Here is a 24,058-nt window from a genome sequence, read left to right as displayed (position 1 = left end):
ATGTCTGTTTTTCTTTTCTCCATGCTTCCCTTTATTTCTTTACTACTGGTAAGTTATAAATTTTTAAAAATTATTTTTCTGGTTATCAAAATAGCTCTTAACACATTTTGAAGCAGTGCTAAGTGAAATTTTTCTATTTATTTATATGACATTCACTTTCTATTTGTTGCCCTGAATTACTTGGGAAATATTTTTCAGAATGCATGTTTTCTCTCAGCAGACCCTCTCACCCACCAGTTGAGGAGGTGAACATCAGTGTATTTTGAAAAAGTTTCCTGATTATTTCTCATTCTGTTGTGCCTTTTCAATTGACAATCATTGATTTATTACAAAATGCCAAAGGCCTTTGTTTTTCCAATTTAATACTTTGACTCAGGAAGCTACAGATGGCCCTTAATTGACAATATCACATATTTACTCAGGAAGATACAGATGGTCCTTAATTGGTAACATCACAAATTTACTATCTGTTTACTCAGATGAGCTCCTTCTAGTCAGATATTGTACACCTACTGTGTACTGAGGATGCAGAGATGAGATGTGGTTCCTAGCAACAGTTATTTCCCTTCCCTCAGCTACTCCATAGCCAAGTTCCTCACTTGCCATAGCAAACAAGGACTAAGGGTGCCATATGATAGATTGTGTAAAACCTGTCTTTTCATCACCCTTTTAATCCTTGCTCCTTGATAGGAGAGTTTTGCTTTGTTTTACCTCAGTGGCTCCAAGCCCAGCTGAACAGCAAAGTCTTGAAATTCTTACTTTAAAAACACAGACATGTGTTTCTCAAGCCTGCCCTCCAGTGTCTGATTTAGTAGTTTATGGTAAGTCCTGGTAATTTGCATTTTTTAATGTTTCCCAAGTGGTTCTGATGTGCATCTATGTAGGAAAACCACTGATTTGGCTCGTTTAATTCCTTCTCACTCCTGATTACACGTTTACTTCAACCTCTCATCTCCTGTCATTTGATTCATACCTAGTTACCCAAAACAAAATCTTGTTGACTTTCTTTGCTGTGTTTCTCAGCTGAATAGCAACCATAGTCATGACTGTTAGTAGTAAGGAGAATACTAGCAATACTAGAAAGCACTGGGCTTTGAAGTCAAGTTAGATATAATGAAGAGCTAGTGTTCTGAGATTATTGTATCCCGTCTTCCTTCTCTAGTTACAAAAGTAATTTTTCACAAATACTGACATTTTTGATTAATTAAAAGTGGGTTCATTTTTGTATAATCACCCATATTTGCTATTGAATAACTTGGGTGGAGGAAGATTGATATGCAGTCAATTTATGAATTGGTAACTTGATGAATTGGGTAATCTTTGGTGAGCTCTGCACCCATTTTTTTTTCTAAGGGAGAATGTACTTTCATTTCAAATAACCTCAATCACACAAAGTTCTTTTATTACACAGGTGTTCTGGAGACCTAAAAGCTTTTTTGTTATAATTTATATACCATGTTGAAACAAATTTACTTTTACCTTCTTTCTTTTCCTGTCTTCCTTTAATGTTGCATCTAAAATATTGTTTTTCACACCTTTTTTTTTAAAAAAAAAAAAAAAAAACCAGTGTGGTTTCTTTAATGTAGTATTTCCAGAAGCCCAGCCTAAAAAGAGAAAAGTATAGCTGGTTAAAAAAAGGAAGAAGCCCTAAAGCTGGCTTCTTCCCATAGTACCTCTGTGGCATCTGTGTTCAGGAAATTCCCTTGAGTTCAGGAAATGGTTTAAAAATTGCTGATTTCAAGATTGTCCCCTACAAGATCATGAATATAGAGCTAAATGTACTATTTTTTTTTTAAAACTTTGGGGCAAATACAATGTTATATTTTTCCCTGAGCTTAAGATAAAACTTTTGAAAACACATAGACCTTTTGTAATCAGGCTTTTAACATTCTCAATCAGCTTGTATAAAATGAACCAGAAAGAAAATTATGATGTAGTTCTTTTTTCCTGAGTTATCAGTTGACAATGTTTGCAGTTTTACTTTCTTACTAATGACTCTTGCAAGTATTGTATAAGTATCAGCTTAGAAAACGTGGTCATTCCAAACCTTGAAGAAGTAAAAACATATATTTTTGTTTTTCAGGATAAAGAGTATAAATGTTTAGTAATTTTTGTTTCTATCCTTCATTTTGGAGAAGACTTCAACAACTATTCTGGAATTTTCCCCCCTCACATTCTGTTTTGCTGTCCCCCTACCCAATGGCAAGAAACTACTTTCTTCCTTAGCACAAGTTTCACAGAATTTTTAATCTGTCCACATTCACCTTTGTTCATGCTGTCTGTTCAAATAGAACCTATAGTCACTTTTTAAGTGTCTTTTTAAATAAATACCTTTACAGAAAGGACCTTTGAAATCCCTTGGGAGAAATAAACTAAGTCATGTGAATGTTATAGTTCTAGACCTATACTTTTGCTACTTAATATTATTCACTAAAAAGACAGTTGAAGTGGTCCTGCGTTCTTTGAAATTGTCTAATAAATCTGCTGATAGCAAGACATTTAAATAATGCAGAATGAAGCCACTGAATTATGAAATGAATCATATGAAATGACTTTAAATTTTATCTGTATTCTTGTTTTGCCTTTGTCAGGCATTTCTATTCTAGTATTGATAGCTTATATTAAAATCTACTAAATTGATCTTTTCTTAGGAAGAAAATTTCCAGGGCTATGTTGGAAAAAAGTACTTTTATTGCTAATTAGTGGTGACAATATAGTTATCCCATTTTCTCTAAATAATAACTTTAGGATAATCTTGACCCAAAAATCTTTTTTTAAATGCAGTAATTCAATATAATTAAAATGTTATTTTGAAAACATCTTTGGTACTTAATCTATTTTGAGTTTTTGAAAGATAGTAAAGATCCCAATATTCTCAAGTTTTCCATATATCATATAATTTGATATAAGAGGAAGTCAAGGTGGATCTTGTCTATTTTAGTAGGATAAATGCTTTATAATACTTGATATTATCCTGTGCATGGATTTGGACAATTGCCATTTCTTTCTTTCTTTCTTTTTTTTGAGACGGAGTTTCCGCTCTTGTTGCCCATGCTAGAGTGCAGTGGTGCAATCTTGGCTCACCACAACCTCTGCTTCCCGGGTTCAAGTGATTCTCCTGCCTCAGCCACATGAGTAGCTGGGGTTACAGGCATGTGCCACAATGCCCAGCTAATTTTGTATTTTTAGTAGAGATGGGGTTTCTCCATGTTGGTCAGGTTGGTCTTGAACTTCCGACCTCAGGTGATCCACTTGCCTTGGCCTCCAAAGTGCTGGGATTACAGGTGTGAGTCACCATGCTTGGCTACCATTTCTATTTTTAAGAAGATAAGATTCAGAGCAAAAATACTCACTATTTATAAAAAGGGTTATTTAGTTGTGATTATAAGAAGAAACCTATCTTTGCTTTTAATTGCAAAAAAAAGAAAGCTGTAACTCATTATCTTTCTTGAGTTCTTTTTGTTTCCTTTAGTAAGCCTTGTCGCATTTTAGCATTGTTTCTTATTTCAGCTGTGTGTTCCTTGTATAAGCCTTGCTCAGTCTGCATGCCATTAGTGTTTTCAGCCTGCTCTGTATTGATAGCTTCTTACATTTCAGCGTTTATAATTGACAGTGCTCTTTAATAATAGTTTAGATTAAATTGAATGTTGTTATTTCTATAGCATAATTAGAAATTTTTTCAGAGGCTTCTTCCATGAATTGTAATTTTAGTTTATGAAACATTTACAATATAAAATATTTGTTTTTCTTTTTTCTTCTTGCTTATCTAGAAGTGGTACACCATCCCCAAAACGAACATCTGTAGGCTCCAGGCCACCAGCAGTAAGAGGCAGTAGAGATCGTTTTACTGGAGAATCATACACAGTGCTGGGTAGGATAAAACATAATTGTTCTTTATTATCTCAGATTAAAGGCATCACAATCACACTGGTGGACTTTCCAATCAAAGTGACTGCCTGTATATTGAATAAATCTTTGCAAGAAGTTTTTCTCAATTGAAGCCTAATTACTTTGGGGAGTTTTCAGAGTGTCTTACTAATTTCGATACTTTTAAAACTCTACTTTAGCTTACATAGTGTTCCCACATCTTTATATACATAAACCTGGAGGGGAGATAGTAAGGAAGAAAACCTCAGAAGCATTTTATATTCAGAAGAATAGCACTTAACATAAAGGTAAAATTATAGCAGGCACTTTGCATTTAGTGTCTGTGTGTTAACATGATTATTCTTAGAGAAAAAGTACTTGAATAAAAATTTTGTGTCTTTTTTTGGGAAGAGTGATAGGTAAAACTATGTGACTCATGACAAAGAGATAAGAGTCAAATCTACCTTTCTGATCTTTTGTAGGAGACACTGCTATTGAAAGTGGACAACATTATTGGGAAGTCAAGGCCCAGAAGGATTGTAAATCCTACAGTGTAGGAGTAGCATACAAAACGTTGGGGAAATTTGACCAGTTGGGAAAGACAAACACTAGTTGGTGTATCCATGTCAACAACTGGCTACAAAACACATTTGCAGCAAAGCATAATAATAAAGTCAAAGCTTTGGATGTTACTGTTCCTGAAAAAATAGGTGTATTTTGTGATTTTGATGGGGGTAAGTTTATTTTCTCATATGTTATTTCATCATAGTTGCTTGAATTTCAGTACCTTTCACTGGTAATCATCTATACAGGATTTCCATTTGTATTGTGGTAAGGACATTTTGATCAAGTGGACTTTTGATCACAATCATAATCTCAGTTCTAGAATTGACTAGAATGGTATATGTGATGTCTGCCTGGAGCCCTACAAAAGCACTCATTTATAATATACTAAATCTGAAAGATTTTGCTAATTTTAGTCTTTAGCACTAACATTTCTTCTGTCCATTTTAATTCCTTCCTTACCATGTTTTATTACCTACCTCTAAAGAGTGGTAGTCAGAATTTTCTAGTTGAAGTAGATCTTAGAAATTACCCAACCCAGGACGAATAGCCCATTTTATATGATGTGTTTATTACACATTGCATGCCTATATGAAAACATTTTATGTACTACTGTGTACCTATGAAAATTTTTTAAAAATTCAAGAAGATATAAGAGCCATATTTTCTACTATCCTAGTAAATATAAGCTATACAGCAAATTTTTTTGTGCCAAACCCCATCAAACTTGATATGAATGGAATGTTCTTAATTTTCAAGATGCTGTCTTTAAAGATATTCTTCAGAATGACTCGTGGTATCTTTATAAGGGCCAAAGGAGTTTTCCCCCAATATCAGAATTTATTACAGAACTATTAACACATTGTGGTCTAATCCAAAAAAGAAAAGAAAAGAAATTACTCCATCTGACACACAGTATAAAATCATTATTACATTATCTCTGCAGGTAGTTGGCACTCCTGTGCTTGAATAACTTTTTTTAAAAATTTTTTTTATTTTACTTTAGGTTCTGGGGTACATGTGCAGGTCATGCAGGGTTGTTGCATAGGTGCATACATAACCAGGTGGTTTTAATAATAGTTTAGATTAAATTGAATGTTGTTACTAACATTCTGCCTCTCTTCCCCTTTCATCTATATCTGGCATTTCTCCACATGTTTTCCCTCCCCACCCCCCTTGAAGAACTTTTAATGTGAAGTTTACTGTCTTAGAAAGCAGGCTGTTTCATCGTTGGACAGCTCTTGGTTAGAATATTTTTCTTAAGTTGACTTGCTTTGTCTCCCTATAACTCCGGAGACTGTTGCTCTTAAATTTTGCTATCTGAATAAACACAGAATTATATTTCCTCATTAATATTTGCATGATAATCCTTGTTTATTAAAAACTACGGGTATACTAACATTGCTTTTCTTGTCTTGTTTTTCCAGACCATATATTCTCTGTTATTAGCTGCTCCTGTTAAAATTTAATTTTTCCAAGTCTTTACAGTCTCCTATGCCTGTCCTTGTATGTCAGTGTTTTTCTTAAAGGTTGGTTATTAGAGTGGAACACATGACATCTGACCAGCAAAGGGCAGTAATTTGGCTGTGCTACTTCTAATAATATTACTTAGCACTGTTGACCAGTATTGAGCTTCTAGCTACCCTAGCCCACTAGATCTTTTTTCATGGCATTATGTTAAATTCTTTTTCTTCTTTTATTAGTCAGTTTAGAGTTTTGGGTTTTTGCTTTTGAGATGGAGTCTTGCTCTGTTGCCCAGGCTGGAGTGCAGTGGCACAATCTCAGCTTACTGTAACCTCCACCTCCTGGGTTCAGGCAATTCTCCTGCCTCAGCCTCCTGAGTAGCTGGGATTACAGGCATGCACCACCATGTCTTGCTAATCTTTGTATTTTTAGTAGAGACAGGGTTTCACCATGTTGGCCAGGTTGGTCTTGAACTTCTGACCTCAAGCGATCCACCTGCCTCAGCCTCCCAAAGTGCTGGGATTACTGGCGTCAGCCACCACATTCAGCCAGTTTAGAGTTTTTAAAAATAACTCAATATTATGTATAACGTAAATGATGGCTATTACATTTACCCTTTTTTAGTTTTGTCTTAATAGACTTGGCCACATTTCCCCTCCTGTTAAAATCATCTGAAAATTAACTTGATATTTATATTTTGAGAAAAGTTTAAATCCCATTGAATTAGTTATTTCATAAGCATGTTCTCTACAGTCATCTAATGTATAATAAATTTGAAGATGACATCATACTGAACTAAAGTAATCCCCTAGATGTTTTATCTCCAAGTTGACACTTAACCTAATAATACTAAATTTTGTTATTTTAGCAATATTGTGCCCAAATAATTCCATGAGCTATCAATTAATTTACTCAAAAAAGGAGAAAAAGTAGTTTTTTAGTGATGACATGTCAGTTTTGCTGTGTTGTTTTTTAACCTATTTTGAATCAGATAAATCATTTTCCTCAGGATAAATGGCAAATTTATTAGCACACATTTTCTTTTTCTTTTTCAACTACCAAGACAACATTTGCTTATCTTCTCTTTCTTTTCCCATGCTTTGTGAGTCCACAAAGGTAGTAGTGAGATACAATTTTTAGCCTAGAGCATAACATATGGCAAGGAGAAGTTGTATTGTGGAATAGGATCAGATTCTGAGAGCCTTGAAAAATAATGGAGTGGTCCTTAGTATTGGGGAGGGGTCGTTCTGCATGTTTTAGAGCACTATAGTCATAAAATAATCTAGTTTTAGAAATATTAAAGTCCATGGTTTAAGCTGGAAGAGACTGAAAGCATAGAGAACATAAGACTTTTCAGGAAGCAGTCTTCAAACGGTGTAGAGCAGGACTGTGTCTCTTTTGTTAGCTATTAAGTCCTTATTGCCTGGCAAGTGCTTTTCACGTAGGAAGCCCTTAATAAGTGTTTGCTGAGTAACTGGCAACAAGGATCTGAGCAGTGGAGAATTAAGAGTGGATTTGACAGTGTGGAAGTAGAATTCATAGGATTTCATAGCTAAATATGGATCAACTGAGGAGAGACAGTTGAAAATGACTATGAGGTTCCAGCCAGTGTGATCAAGAGGATGACAGTGTCAACAGGATAGAGGGCATAGAGTTTTGGGGGGAAATGAAATGCCAGCAGGATAACCATATGGCATGTTTAGCAAGCATTTTGAAATTCAGTGCCAGAACTCAGCAGTTAAGTAGAGCTGATGGTAAATATTTGAGACAGTATTACAGAATTGCTATTGAAGATTACACAGAACAATATATTTAAGCATTACTGTTCTGCTATTTACTAATTTTGTGATCAGAGTACTGGGTACTTTACATACATTACCTCAAAATATTAAGCAACCTACATAATATTGTGCATACATACCAGTTTCTTTTATCTTCCTTTTTGGTGGCAGTTGATTTATTAAGGAAGCATTATATAAAGAAAAAAAAGCGTGGACAAAGCAGCTACATTTAGAATAGGAAGAAAAGGAGGAGATTGTGAAGTTACACCCAGAGTTATGATACAAACCAAGAGGGTGGTCGTTTTAAGAAGTGATAACAGTTGTAAGGATGCCATTAGTTTGGACAGTTTAAGAGGCCAGACAGCTTTTTTTTAGGGCACGACCCTATTGAAAGATACACTGTGAGGTGATTTTAAAAATTAACAAAGCAGGTCAAGCATGGTGGCTCATGCTTGTAATCCTACCACTTTGGGAGTCTGAGGTAGAGAGAGGATTGCTTAAGCTCAGGAGTTCAAGACCAGCTTATACAAAATAGCAATACCCTGCCTCTATTGAAAAAAAAAAAACTTAACAAAATTGAAGCAATGATAATTATACTGTGATTTCAGAAACTGGAGTATGAGTATGGCTTCAGGTAGATAGAAGACAAGGTTTAATCGAGTAAACCTTAATTGGTAATTAGGATTTGGGTGAGAGGCTAGTTATAGAAAAAATAAGGAGGAAGAAATGGTCTTGATTTATACTGGACTTAGGAAGCCATTGTTAAATAATGATAAAGAAATAGTTTGCCTTAAATGAGTAGAATAGTGACAGATTATAGAAATATTATGGAGGTCTTGAAAACCAGGGAAAGAAAATTGGATTGGGCTTTGAAAACTTAAGCATGTGTCCTTCTGATTTTCATGTGAGAATAATTAATCCAGTTCTCATAGTTTATAACAGAAATTAATGCCAACATATATTATTACTTTTTTGCATGATTATACATTAGAATTAAATGTTATAATTTTTGTTTAATAAATTAGGCTTTTTTCTTTCTTTTTTAGGTCAGCTTTCATTCTATGATGCAAACTCGAAACAGTTGCTATATTCCTTTAAGACAAAATTTACTCAGCCACTATTACCTGGTTTCATGGTTAGTATGTTTTATATCTTATATATACCTAATTTACTTGGCTTGGTGACTGTAAGGAGAATATTCTGTACTGTATATTTGGAGGAAAATATTTTATTTTTTCTTCATATTCTTCTCCCTTTCCCCAATTCACCCCTCCCAAATCTGTGATTTTTATATATTTTTGGTATATTTTATTGAAGTTAATATATGAAGTACACAAATCATAAATATGTAGTTTGATGAGTTTTTATAGGATTGCACTCAAGTATGTAACCAGCACCTAGAACATTACGAGAACCTCAGAAGCCCTCTTTAGTGTCCATTTCCAGTCCCTGATGGCCCTTCTCCAGCGTTAACACTGTATTGACTTTTAATACCCCAAATTTGGCCAGGTGCAGTGGCTCATGCCTGTAATCCTAGCACTTTGGGAGGCCACGGTGGGCTGATCACAAGGTCAGGAGATCGAGATCATCCTGGCCAACATGATAAAACCCTGTCTCTACTAAAAATACAAAAACTAGCTGGGCGTGGTGGTGTGTGCCTGTAATCCCAGCTACTCAGGAGGCTGAGGCAGGAGAATCTCTTGAACCTGGGAGGTGGAGGTTGCAGTGAGCCGACATCGTGCCATTGCACTCCAACCTGGTGACAGAGTGAGACTCTGGCTCAAAAAAAAAAAAAAAAAAAAACAAATTTACTTTACTTCATTTTTAGTTTTATATAAATAGAATCATACAGTATCTTTCTGACTCAACATTGTTTGTGGGATTTATCCATATTCTATGTGGTTATTTTGTTCATTCATTCTCATGAATTATAGCTGTATAGTTTCCCATTCTGTGACTGTATCACAATTTATACATTGTAATTTAGTTGGATATGTGGGTGGTTTCCATTTGTGGGTTTATACAAATAGAACTGCTGTGAATATTTTTGTTCATGTCTTTTGATAAATGTATGTGTATATTTCCATTGAGTATATACCTATGATTGGGGTTGCTAGACGTATGGTACATGTGTAATCAACTGTAATAGTACTGCCAGTTTTCCAAAGTGGTTTGTTATGCTAATTTACAACTAGCAGTATGTGAGAATTTGAGTTTCTTCAAATCCTTGTCAACGCTTGGTAATACCTTTAAAAATTTTTTTTGTCCTTCTAGTGGATAATATATTACATTGTGGTTTGAATTTGCATTTCCCTGAATATTAGTGCTGTTGAGCACCTTTTTACATGTTTGTTGACTATTTGGGAATATTTTTTTGTGAACTGGCTATTCAGATCTTTTGCTTGTATTTCTATTAGGTTGTCTTCCTATTATGGATTAATTTGTAGGACCTTCTTCACTCTGGCTTTCCTTTTCTCTTGTTGGTATTGTTTGATAAACAAAAGTTAATTTTGTTGAGTTTATCAATTTTTTCATTTACAGCTAGCACTTTTGTATTGTTTAAGAAATCAGTATGCACTCCCTAAGTCATGAAAATATTCTTGTCTTCTAAAAGGTATATGTTGCATATTTAGATATAGACTGCATTTACAATGCAAGTACAATGTAGAATTGATGTGTTTGGTATGAAGTAAGGATCTAGGTACATTCTTGAATTCCCTAGGAATTCCATATTGACAAGATCATAGTGCATTGTCATCTTTGTACAATATTAGATGACTGTCTTAGTGTGCTATGCTGAATATATGTATGCACACCACACATCCTATGTGATTGCAGGTCTACTCAATTTCAGGCTGATAAAAAAAAATCATGTTTCTCTGCACAAAATGAAACATGGCTTTGAATTTATTTTTTTAAGCAAATGTTACTGTTTTTTTCCAACTGGTACCCTCTGCATTTCTTCATAGGCTAGGCTCCTGTGGGGAGTTCTGGGATCCAGTTAAAGTTTCTGTTACTTTGGCTAGAACTTCTCTTAAATTTGGAGGCTACCTCTGTAAACCAAGATGGTGTATTTTAAATGCAAACTTAGAATATTTTGCATGTATGTTCTTCTATCATCATCCCTAATTGTAATTTCTCAACTATAAGGAGAAAGTTTTCAGAGTTTGAGTGGGTTTAAAATACAGTGCTTTAAAAATCTCATTATCCATAATAATTATTTATTCTAGATACCTTAAACTCTTAAGTTTAAAACAATACTAATAACCAGGACATCTACTTTTACTTTTACATTAAAGGTAAGTGATTAGTGACTAAAATTATTGCTCATGGAAACAAAGATATTGGAAGGGTTGTTTCTTTTTCCTTTTTTTTTTTTTTTTTTTTTGTTTTTTTTTTTTTTTTTTTTTTTTTTTTTTTTTTGACTTTATATAAGCCTCTGCTATATTATGCATTTTTGGATATTTTTCCAAACTGGTCCATCAAGGACAAATTGTTTACCATGTGGAATGCAGAAAAATGTTTTCCAAGTCTTAGATGTGCTTTTACAAAGAGTAGGTTTAATTTTTAATTTGAATCTATCTCATGTGTATATACTTAGTTTTTGTTTTTCATTCCAAATAATACTCTAATTATATTAGTAAATGTCATAAGATTCTGCAAGAAATTATTTTAAACTTGTTAAAAATTTTTTTCTTTCATTGAAGGCTTTTTTTTTTATTAACCACGTTAATGCCCATTAAATGCTTTGTGTACAAGATTAATTTTAAGTCAGTTTTACTGAATTATATAGTATGATGCAATTCTGTGTTTTTTAGCAAATGCCTAAAGTTGTAAAACCACCATAATGAAGATAGAGCATTTCTATCACCCTAGAAAATTCCTTTGTGTTCCTTTATAGTGGACCCTCCACACAACGAGCTCTAGCTATCAGTAACCAGTTCATAGGCCCTATAGTTTTGCCTTTTCCAGAACATCATATAAATAGAATTTTATGGTATGTAGCCTTTCTATTCTGTAGCATAATGCATTCGAAATTCATCCATTTTGTTGTGGTGTCACTATTCTCTTTTTCATTGCTGAGTATTTCATATATGTATGTAACACAGTTCATTCATTCTTCAGTTGAAAGACACTTGGGTTTTTCCCAGTTTGGAGCAGTTATGAATAAAATCACTATAAACATTTACATATGGGATTTTCCCTTGGATAAATACCTAACAGTAGTAATAGGGTTGCTGTACCACATTGAAAGTCTACGTTTAATGTCATAGGGAACTACCAAAATGTTTTCCAAAGTGGCTATACCATTTTTGGCCTTCCTATCAATGATATGAGAGTTGGTCATATCCTTGCTATTATTTGGTATTAACAGATTCTTTGTTGTTGTTAAGCCATTTTAATAGGTGTGTAGTGGTATGTCATTGTGTTTTTATTTGTACTTTCCTAATGACAAATGATGTTTCATGTGCTTATTTGCCATTCATATAATTTCTTTGAAGTAGCGGTTAAAATTCGTTGCTTACTTTTTCGGACTTATTTGTTTTCTTATTTTTTATTCTACTTTATTTTTAAGACAGTCTTGCTCTGTCACCCAGGCTAGAGTACAGTGGTGCGATCATAGCCCACTGCAGCCACAACTGCCTGGGCTCAGGTGTTCCTCCCACCTCAGCCTCTTGAATAGTTGGGACTACACCTGCTATTTAAAAGGTTTTTTTTGTACAGCTGGAGTTTTGCCATGTTGCCCAGGCTGGTCTCGAAGTCCGAGACTCAAATGATCCGCCAGCCTTGGCACCGCAAAGTACTCAGATTACAGGCATGAGGCACTGTACCTGGCCTTGTTTTCCTATTTTTAAGAGTTATTTATACAGTTTGGATGTGAATCCTTTATCAGATATATGCCTTGCAAATATTTTCTCCTGGTTTATGGTTTGCATTTTCATTTTCTGAATGTTTCAAAAAGAAGTTTTTCATTTCAATATGAAGTCCAATTTAGTAATCTTTTTTTCCCCTTTTATGGGTAACACTTTGCCCAACTCAGAGTCACAAAGGGTTTTTGTTTTCTTCTTGAAGTTTGACAGTTGTAGGTTTTACATTTAGGTTCGTGATTATTTTGAGTTAATTTTTGTGTAAGGTATAAGGTATGGCTTGAAGTTCATTTTTGTGTGTCTGTCCAATTGTTTCAGCACCATTTATTGAAAAGACTGACTTTCTTCCATTGATTTCCCTTTGCATTGATCATGCTAGATTTTGAGTAAATATTTTTCTAAACCATTTAAATAATTTCCAAAAAATGATATAGTAGTTTTATAATCAGAAAGTTGCTTTTGTATTTTGGGAGTTTACCATTACTGAGCCTGCTAGTTTTGAAAATTTAGAATGTTGATTATATAGTTACAAATTTCACAGTTCAGTAGATTCTTTGGTACAGTAATCTAGTTACTTAGTAGATACTGAACACTTAAGGATATAATTGAAGGTGAGGATACTTTAAAAAAACATTTCCCGGCCGGGCGCGGTGGCTCACGCCTGTAATCCCAGCACTTTGGGAGGCCGAGGCGGGTGGATCACGAGGTCAAGAGATCGAGACCATCCTGGTCAACATGGTGAAACCCCGTCTCTACTAAAAATACAAAAAATTAGCTGGGCATGGTGGCGCGTGCCTGTAATCCCAGCTACTCAGGAGGCTGGGGCAGGAGAATTGCCTGAACCCAGGAGGCGGAGGTTGAGGTGAGCTGAGATCGCGCCATTGCACTCCAGCCTGGGTAACGAGTGAAACTCCGTCCCCCAAAAAATAAATAAATAAAAATAAAAAAAATAAAAAAACATTTCCCTTGCTTTAAGCTTGTGTCTGCTATTATTACATACAGGGTAGTTGATGTAGTGTCAGTGATCCATATGTTCATATTTTAATTGTTTTGACTGTGTTCCAAATCTTATTTCTCACTTTATTGAATCATAGCTGCTCTGTTCACAAGCAACGCAGTTTTATCTTCCACAAAGTCATTCACATTTTTGATGTGTAATAGAACATGGGAAGTACATCTGGATATTGTGATTTGCATTTTTGTCAGGAGTCCCTCTTAAAGAATTATAAAAGAGTTCTTGTTAACAAGGTAGGGAAGAAAACAGTAGATTTTACTGTTAACAGAAGGGTGTTAGATTTTGATAGTCTCAAGCCATATCTCATTATCATAACCAAAACCATAATTGGGAAGTAACTTGGTGCTTTGTATGCTTCCCTTGGTTGTGAAGGTTAGCATCAGTAATGATAGGTAATATCTTTTCCCTAGATTAATCCAATTAAGTTTCTCAATTTCTGTAGCCCTGAGTTCCTCTCTTGGGTACAGCTTCAGTTGGTTCTGCTACCAGCAAGACGTCCTCTGGCCTCTGTGGTTCTTAAATAATTCTGAGTTAGTTTTTCCATTTCCCCTCAGCTCAAATATGATGGTTACCTGTTTGAGAATGATTGATGCTCATATATGTGGCATTTTGCCACAAATGGAAATTTTGAAATCACTGAAGTTCTAATTTGATTTGAAATCTGACAGGTTTTTTGTCTTTTCTTAGGTATGGTGTGGTGGACTTTCTTTGAGTACTGGGATGCAGGTTCCAAGTGCTGTGAGAACACTTCAGAAAAGTGAAAATGGAATGACTGGTTCAGCTAGCAGCCTGAACAATGTTGTTACTCAATAATGTCTAATCAGAATACGTTTACCCTCCCTCTTGATTGGGTGGCCTTTTCTGTGCAGTTACTAATCACAGGAATTTGTGAGTAGTGAAATCAGGTTTGCTGTGTTGTGCTTTGAGGCCTGGAATTTGTTATCATTAAACACCAAGTATGAAGCATTTGCAGGAACCTACTGTGCAGTATCATAGAAGCAAGCAGATACCAAGCAAGAAACTGATGATTGAAGAGTAAATGGAGGGAAAGGCAGTGTTTAATTATCATAAAAAGTCATTTTTTTATTTCTTGGATTACTTTGACTGTTCTAATATGTTTAATTACATATGGCAACCCTAAGTCCTGGGGAGAAAAGCTTTTGTATCTTGCCTTCTTTCTTCTGTACTTTGTCTTTTTTAAAAATCCCATTACTACTTATTATTTAGTTCTTACACAGAAGCTTTAAAAATACATAGTCCTCTAAGGTTTTCTAAAAATTGAAATCATATGTTGGGAATGATAAGGTTTTCAAATGGCTTATTTTTCCTCTTTTTAAAATAAGTTTTACAAAATTATCCTCTTTTGTTTATTCACTAGATTGTGTATCATTTTCTTTTTTCCAAAATATTGTGATAAGAAGTTTCTAGACACAACAGTTTAATCTTACCTTTAGTAGCTTGGTAAAATTCCCACTTGAATGTGGCACTAACTGATAATAATTATGCTGATGTTTAACATCTCTAATAGGAATGACAGTTTATTAAAGTTACATAGAGGATTGAAAAACATACTACTCAATTTTTATCTAAGAAGGATAGGTTATAAATGGAGGTACCTAATACTCAATGTATATATTTTTTTGAATAACATATGCAATGCTTTAAGCAATTGTTTTGAAAAAAATCTGCATATCTTTGACTTAATTGGCACACAGGTTTTTCAAGCAACCATTCATTCAGAGATTAGTTTTCTGTCCGTCCTTTGCTACATTTTCTTTTTAAAGAAATGTTACTTATTCCAAAAATTAACATAGATGTCTTTCCCAAACTTGGGGTAAAACCCATGGTTATTAAGCAGAGCATAACTATTCTTAAAAAGTCAACTGTAATTTGTAACTCACATCCTTTGAGCTAAACTAAAAGTTAAAATGACAGTATTTAATGATTCCTTGTGCATTTTTAAGAGGTCTGAATTTGTTTTTCTTAATTTTTGAAACTTTTCATTTCTCTTGTCTTTTTTTCATTCTCATTTTAAATATATTGTGCTATGATAACCTTCCTCCAGGGATTGACCATTACTGCCTACATTTGAGTTGCTTTCTACATAAAGACCTGTGTAATAGTATTAATAATAGCTCATTCTGAATCTCTAAAAATTTACTGCTTACTGATAGGATGTTTTGTTCCCTTGATAAAACAAATGTAAATGAGGAGTTTTATTTGGAGTATTGTTTTTCCAGAGGACATTAATATCTGCACTATTATCTAATGACATGTTGGTAATTTTAAAGACTGCAAGGCAGAGAATGAAGTATGCCAATAGATATTCTTTTGATTCTCCAAGGAAATATAATTTTGGTTTTTGTTCCTCATAGAGAGTTTGAAAGAAATTTTCAGATGTTCTGTTTCCTATAGAGGGGCTATTCCAGTATCTTAAGTAAATGGAAATTTATAATGCACTTCATAGACTCAAACCTGAAAGCAGAAATTTTTAGTAGTTGAGTTGCTTTAAGTGAATTTTAGCAAATATGATACAGAAAGGCCAGATGCTCTTGTATAAAATTTTTTACTACTGTCTTATATAATTGTTTCTTCTCATTAATTCAGTGCCTTTTTCCTCTAAGCATACTCTTGGTCCCTGACCCATGCAGTGTCAACTGATGTTTAAGCTACAGAGCATTATGTTAAAGTAGTGAGGGCCCTCTGCTGCAGGGGCATGGGGAAAAGCATATATGAAGCAGGCCGGAGGAGTATACATGATTCTTGTGCTCATGTCATCCTTTGAAACTCTTCGCTTAAAATTTTCTAATACTCATTTGGAAAACCTCCCCAGTGGAGAGGTTTCATTTCTAAGAGTCTTTGTAGTAATTGTATAAGTTCAGTAAATCCAGAGTCCAAATTCTCATCACATGTATTACTTGATATTAAATTATGCAGTTATTAACTTCAAAATAAGAATCTGAGGATTTCTTCTTACTGTCCTTCTTAAAGGTCTCTAAAATTAAAGAACAAGATGTGTGAGGTTTTTTGGTTTAAGATGTTTTTAGTTTATTTGTTGTTAAGTTAAACTGAAAAAAGTTTGTCATCCTCATTCCAAACTAAAAAATAATCAAACATAGTGACTATTTAAATAATCTTAAAATAAGGTAACTATTAACCATAATATATAATATTCTCATTGACATTTGAATTTAAAAATGTTGAGCTCTTGCTCAGTTTAATACATTGTCGAAAATATTAAACCCTTTCAGACATCTTTTGTTGCTTATTTAGTTTTTGTTTCCACAGGACAAACATGATTGCTTTCTATAAAAGAAATGCTTGAGAGGTTGACTATAAAAAACATGGATTTAGTATGGCATTTCTCTTTTAGCAACTGAATTCCAAACCAGTTTTATTAAACTGGATGTAGAAATGAAGGAGCTGCCTTAACTATAGAAAAAAGTTTTTTGACAATGCATTTTGACTCTCATGGCTGACCATGTCACATTTTATCTTTAAATTTTGGTAAATATGTAGATACCAAGCATTAATAACTGAGGCATAGAGAAATTTAATATACAGCAATTATTTGAATGTCCCAGGTATAAGGTAAACTAATTGTAAGTGTTAAGGACATGACTGTCTATACATGGGTTGCATTGATGGCATCTGTATCATCTTGACAAATCATGAACTACTTCTGTACAGCTAGAATTGGCCTATTTACTCTGTTCCGCAAACAGTAATTTTATGAAAAGAGACGTATTGGTTTGCTGTTATTTACTTATTTATGAAATTAAAGCATGAATAATATCATGTATAATTTGAAATTTTTGTGACTGATCCTTGATGGTATAAATAATAAAAGTAAATGTAATGGAATCTTTTAATTAGGCTAAGATATGCTATTTCATGACTAGAATGATTAATTTTTCTCTATATACTTTGTCCATAAAATTATAATTGTTTAAGTAATTTTATTTTTTCTTACGAAAACAATTGGAAAAGTATATGGAAAATGATTATTTCAAAGAGTGTTTATTTAAAGAGGAAAGGTAGACTTCTTACTATAAAATGTGTGATTCCAGGCTTAAGAAATTAATTATATTTTAAAATAATTATTTTTTAAAATGTGATTTCTTTTTAAAAGATCAGCCTCCATTCATTGGCTAATTCATACAACAAATATTTGAGAGTTTGTGATATGGCAGTAAAGATGTGATGATTACTTTGTATGCACATTAACCAAAACGAATGAAGTTTGATGTACTGTGCATATAGTTTTGCAGCTTTTTGAGTAGTGTGACAGAGTCTGCATCTTAAAAATATTTTGCTAATAAGTCAGAAGTTTAAAATGTCTTACAGTTTGCTAGAAAAAAATCAAATTAACTGCATATAAATGGTTCACTTTTATATAGTCATATGAGTCTGAAAAAGTTTCTTCTTTGATTTTGTGTTTACTTTAGATATATTCTTTTAGTGAAGTATATGGTCAACATAAATTTACTCAGTATACAGATAATCATAAAGTTGTTATTTTTAACCAAAATATACATTTCATACTGTTGGTATTGGAGTATTATAAGAGATCATGAATGTTTCCTGAATTATCATGGCAAGATTACCTCACATTCAGTATAGTTTAGTTTTATGTGTATCTTACAGTATGCACATTCTTCAGTTATTTGTGATCCTGATATGTCACATATAATAGCTTTGTTACCTGGAGTATTTGATTAACCTAAACAGTTTAAGCATTTTTAATTAGTTGGAGTTTAAATTGATTACATTTGGTGTATGTTGTCTTCATTGAAAAGATACTGTTGGACATGCCATATCAAAGCCTAATTCACTTATAAATAAATACCAGAATTTGCCAGTACACTTTTCTATTCAGATGACTCAATTATTAAATAAAAGAATATTATTTCTGGGTGAATATAGGATACTGACTTCTGATTCATAATCATTTAAGCTAAGTGAGTTTAAACTGATAACCTTTTCTTAGTGGTACCCATTCAGTGTAAGCTGGTCCATGGGAATGGACATGTAGAGGATTTCACAGTATGTAAGGCAGAAGGCAGGTGAATGTGTTTGCTTTGGCCTGGAGCTTATTAAGTTTTGCTAGTGTTAAAATAATTCAAATAGTAAGTGGTAAAACACATTTTTGTCAGTATTGGAACTTTTTGGAGAACATAAGGGCCATGAGAATGCATGATTTTTAACATTTCCTATATATCTAAGGTACCAAAGCACTGAGTCTATTTTACCTATTAAGGGAGACTCTTTAAAATCAAATTTATAACTAATTCATACTATAAGACAGATAATAGCTAAAGTTTTGAAATAATTTATATTAAAATCCACAAGTCTTAAAAATTCTTGGATGCGATATAAAAAGGATATTGGCTTCTTTATTGCAGTATTTAAAATTAATCACCTTAGCTCTACCATATACTAGATCTGTGACCTCTACATAAATCGTTTATCATCTTTGGGCCTCTATTGCCTTATTTATAAAATAATTATAAGTTGTACAGCCTACCTCACAGGGCTGTTGTGAGGAATAAAATGAAATGGAGTATGTGAAATTGCTTCAGCAGCAGTAAAGTGCTATGTAAATGTAAAGTGTTCTTTTTGGATAATAATGGATATTTAAGTGTTTGGATAATTCTAGATTGCATTTAGTTTGATAAAGCATGTGCTTAACGTGGTATCACCAGTGATTTCAAACATGACTTAAAAAATAAACCCCAATTAAAATGCTTGTTAATATTCATTTAGTTTATGCATGATTTGTGGCCTTTCTGTATTTTCTCAAGCTTATTTCGCTAGAGCTATAAAAGCTCTCTCACAGCATTGGTGTGTCAGTGTAGAATAGTGGCATAAATAAACAAATGGATTAAGCTACATTTCCTTGCAGGCATTTGCACTTTGAAGTTAGGGCTGCTCAGTGCCACATGCAAAGAGTGAATTTGGTCTAAACAATTCTTTCCAAACAACCAGGTGGCTGGGCAGTTTGTTGTCACTGGATAAATGATATAAAATGTAACCACGGAACATTTGACAACTTCGTTGCATTGTTATTTAATAAAAAAAGATGAAGCATTTCAAAACCTTGTTAGTTAACCTGGATATCTCTTGGTATCTCTCCTGACATATTTGTTTTGCTTTAAATTGGATTAAATGGTTTACAGGTTATCTGAATCTACAGATTTAGTATGTCTATTATCTGGACATGGTTTTGCTATGCAGTTGTGATAATAAAAATTCTAATTCCTCAGGTTTAGCCTTTATGTTATCGATGAAGACCTTTAATGAACTACTTATGATGTACTCAGTGCTGCACAATAGTATTTTAATAAGCACATTGCCTCATTTTCCTTAGAAACAAGACAAAGCCTTTTTTAAATGTTTTTTTAAATTTAAAAATAGGATATTCAAAGTGGAGTAACTTGTATTTTGAAATGATTTTATGTTCTGTGTAGAATGTCCCAGTTAAGATTTTACAGAAGCACCTGGAATATCTCATTAAAAATGTAAAAACATTTTTCCTGCTTTCTTTTGCTTCATTGCTTGCTTTTATTAACTTTAAGTATAAATACAATATGCTGTTGGGGATGAGGATATAAAAAAAGTCACAGTTTCTTTGCCTAAAATGCTTAAGATTTTAGAGCACTGCTGTTCAACAGAATTTTATGCAATTATGAAAAGTTATTTGTGCAGTCCAATACAATAGTGACTAGCCGTAGGTGGCTACTGAGCACTTTAAATATGGCTAGTGCACTAAGCAAATGAATTCTTAACTTTAATTAATTTAAACATAATGAGTTGCATATTGCTAATAGCTACTGTTTTGAACAGTGTACCTACAGATGCAAAATGCAACATGCTATATAAGTAACTATAATATAACTTATGAATTTGGTTTCTTTGGATCTTGCCACATGTTGGGTTACATTTTGGTAAATGGTAACTAAGAGAGTCAGAAACTAAACCTTTTTAAAATTCCTTTTCTAACTTGAAAACAGTTTAGAAGAAAAAAAAATCAGTGAGGCTGAAGCTCCTGTAACTAAGAAGTTATATAAGAAGAATGAAAGGAGACTGGATAGTCTTGAGTCACAGGAAGAAGAATGAACAAAGATTGAGAAACCACTGTAGAAGATGGAAAGTGAACGGTTGCATTTCTGGAGAACAATTTTAGCAATACCAAGATTTTAAAATGCACATACTCCTTAATTTCTAAGTATTTCTCTTTACATATATACTCACAAAAAAGCCAATATTCATTGCAGCATTACCATAGGAAATAGTAGCAACCTAATTATTAATTGAAGACATACACATTTGGATGGCCTTGGAGGTAAATTCCTTTTCCTTTTTTGGTAGCAAGGCAAAGAACTGGTTAAAAAGGCCTAAGTTGCCTCAATAAAAGAATGTGATAACAGAATTTTGAAGGCTCCCTTTTTCTAACTTGCTGCAGCAACAAATTACCATTATTAAGTAGTGGTCTAGATATTATATATTCTGCACATTCCCCTCCCCCAATAAATGTTATATAGACCATTATGACAGTTGGCTTACTTAACTAGAGCCTTTTCCTTGGTATACCAGCCAATTGTGCCTGGCTGGGATTTCTGTGGCATAAGAGCTCAGGCTATTATGTGCACTCTGCTTTTCTGCCCAAACTTTTCCTTATTAAACCCCATTTTACACTTACAGTGCATGGTACTTGTATTTTTTTGTTTGTTTTTGCACAAGGTCAGCACAACAGCAGATGGTTAGACTGTGGTATTTCCATGTGCTCTTACACAGCTGTTAAAGGACATGCTGTTAATGGAAGTGTATTTAACTGTGATATGATTAAACAGAGAAAGTCATCGAGCAATGTATAGAGTATGATACCATGAGTGTGTGCATGCACTTATACTTGGGTAAGAGGGGACCCTGACCTGATCCCCACACACTTGCTGTGCCTCTCTTCATGGGGTGAAAAACTAAGCCAAGAGATTTTACCTACTTGGAATGCATATTCCTTTACCCACTTCTATACTAAGTTATTGAAACAGTCTTTCATTGTCTGAGATAACACCCTGAGTTCTTGTCCTACCTCCAAGATGATTATGGAGTGTGGACATAAAGGTGAGGTTAGAACAAAAGTTTAGTACGTGAAAGACAAAAGCTCTCTGCCAGCAGAGAAGGGGTCCTGAACAGGAGTACCCACCATGAGGCTGGAGTCCAGGGTTTTTATGGACGGAAGGGGACAGCCCGCAGACTAAAGAATATACTTAGTCTGTGGGCTGTCTTGGTGAACGTGTGACTCAGCTTGGCCTGGGACCAGTCAGGAGATGAAATGATGATTCATAGATGCGGCGTAGCCTGGCCCAGGACCTATCAGAAGCTGAAGTGAAAGGTTGGCCCGGGACCAATCGGGTTGAGGTGATGATGCATAGAATCCAGACTTAGAGTCCCAATAAAGGAAAGTAGAGTACCCACTGGAACCTACTGGATCCAACTGTGCCCATGCCTACAAAAGGAAAAGAAACTCTGGGAACCTGCGGACTATACAAAGGACAAAGTCATTTCTATGCCAGGCCTTGTTCCCTTATCTGAGTGAGCTGGAGGTTTGTGCAAGTTTTTATCCAAATGGGCTGTAGGTTTTTCTATCTGTGCAGCCATGGGCATGTCTCCAGGCACAACACCCTGTGCTAGTTCCCTAGTTGGTGCTTGCAGCTTGAGTTTTTTCCCAGGCTGCTTTTTATGTTATGTGGGGATGGGGCACTGACCCGTGGGCCAAGGGTTCTCTGGAACCCTTCCCTTGTTACCTACCTAAGGGAGGCTAACTAATCTGATCCCCATACTCTTGCTGTGCCTTTCTTCATGGGACGAAAAATTGAGCCAAGAGATTACATCTACTTGGAATGCATGTTCCTTCGCTGACTTCTATACTGATACCCGATAGCCAGAACCCCAGAATTTCTTGCCCAGTCAGCCTGAAGCTTGCCTCCAGCATGCGTGCAGGTCTCTTGTCCAAGTCCATCCTGATAAAAAGACTACTACAGATGCCTATACCCCTATGGCTGGCAGTTTGTGGGAAGCACAAATGAAGCTTTTTGTGCAGACTGAGTTGTCCACATGCATGCATGACAGGCCCCTTGTGGCAGGCTGAAACTAGAAGTAAGAGATCCAGGGGCTCAGGGAAGGGCAGGCCAACCTACTGTCACTTTCTGGAATACATTTGAAGAATTGCATATTTGAATCTAGATTTCTGTTCCCTGAGAATAAATACCTGTTGAAGTATAAGAGTATAACATTTTATTTGTTGGTTAACACTCAGCTGTTTAGACACTGAAAATATGTCAGGGTTGGCTTCCATTTGTCTTCTTGCCCTAGACCCTACAAATGTTAGGAGTGGGCCAGGGTGCTTGGATGTGTGCAGAGCTGAGTGGTTTATAGAACATGAATATTTACTTATAAGGGAGGCTGTTTGATGCATCACACCCCCTCTTTCAACTGCATTTGCTAACTAGATTAAAGCATACTGACGTCTGCCATGAGCTGAGGGCTAACATTTGACCTCAGTATGCTTGAGAAGGAGCACTGCCACCAGTTGAGTTGTATATTTACCTTCAGTTATGTTTGTTCCCAAACCTGCTTATGCAGGTGGCAGTCACAGTTGTAATTATGTAAGTATGTAAATCAATTATATAATGTAATTATATAAATATGAAACGAGTATGAAAAGTTACTTATGAGGAAAGTGGGGGAACCATTATAGATGAAGTGTTTAAAAAATTGCTGATAAGTTGTGGCCAAAGTAATTGAGTGATGGGGAAGATTTTTGTTTAAAAATTCCAGGATTCCACATTCATCTTCCTTCACTTGTATCTTTAAATTCCTCATCCATTTTACATAAACAGAAACAAGAAATGATGGATGATGCATTATGTCTGTGGTTTTGTAAGAAAAACAGTGAGATACTCCAATCAGTTGGTCCATACTTAAAATGAACTTAGTTCAAATCAGAAGATTGGCCATTGTAACCCTGTACTGAAACTACCTTTTAAAAAGATTTATTCAGAACTAGATTTGTTATACACTTGAAAAGTATTTACTTCTAAGAACCTGATAATTTTTCCCTTTTCCTGTTACTTTTAATTTCCAAGTACACAGAAAAGTAGAAAGCCAGTGCTTTGTGCTCATCACCTAGGTTGTCAATTGTTAACATTTTGCCATGTTTGTGCCATCTATTTTGTTTTAAAATGTCACCTGTAAGTATGCTATATGCATCAATGATGGCTGTTTAAAAACAGCCACATTCTGTTAACATTCTTAGCAAAATTAACAGTAATTCTGTACTGTTATCTAATGGATCAGTCAATACTAAAATTTCAGTTGTCTCAAAAACATCTTTTTACGGTTAGCTTGTTCAAATCAGGATGTAGACAGGGCCCACACATTGTACTTCATTACACCTCTTAAATATTTGATTTTTTTGTAGTTTCCTCTTCTGCTTT

General features: G+C 34.4%; 1 protein-coding gene across 13 annotated transcripts in view; it reads left to right on the top strand.

Moving 5' to 3' along the window:
* The window catches only part of FSD1L (fibronectin type III and SPRY domain containing 1 like), an 87,111-nt gene extending 63,887 nt beyond the window's left edge, over window positions 1-23,224 (top strand). For 7 of the 13 annotated variants that reach the window (XM_017527742.2, XM_017527745.2, XM_037738224.1 and 4 more), the window contains 4 exons: window positions 3,771-3,871; window positions 4,350-4,601; window positions 8,723-8,811; window positions 14,247-20,088. In XM_017527742.2, coding sequence (XP_017383231.1) covers window positions 3,771-3,871; window positions 4,350-4,601; window positions 8,723-8,811; window positions 14,247-14,372 — 568 coding nt within the window. In that variant the 3' untranslated portion in view covers window positions 14,373-20,088. Of the gene's footprint in view, window positions 1-3,770; window positions 3,872-4,349; window positions 4,602-8,722; window positions 8,812-14,246; window positions 20,089-23,211 lie in introns of those variants that run through there. The other 6 variants (XM_017527743.2, XM_037738223.1, XM_037738222.1 and 3 more) reach the window with 3 other exon arrangements.
* The last annotated feature ends 834 nt before the right edge of the window (window positions 23,225-24,058 follow it).

The sequence above is a fragment of the Cebus imitator genome, unplaced genomic scaffold, assembly GCF_001604975.1.
Source record: "Cebus imitator isolate Cc_AM_T3 unplaced genomic scaffold, Cebus_imitator-1.0 Scaffold51, whole genome shotgun sequence".
NCBI classification, from domain to species: Eukaryota; Metazoa; Chordata; class Mammalia; order Primates; family Cebidae; genus Cebus; species Cebus imitator.
The sequence above is the reverse complement of the archived record's forward strand: the minus strand, read 5'-3'. Positions and strand labels throughout refer to the sequence as shown.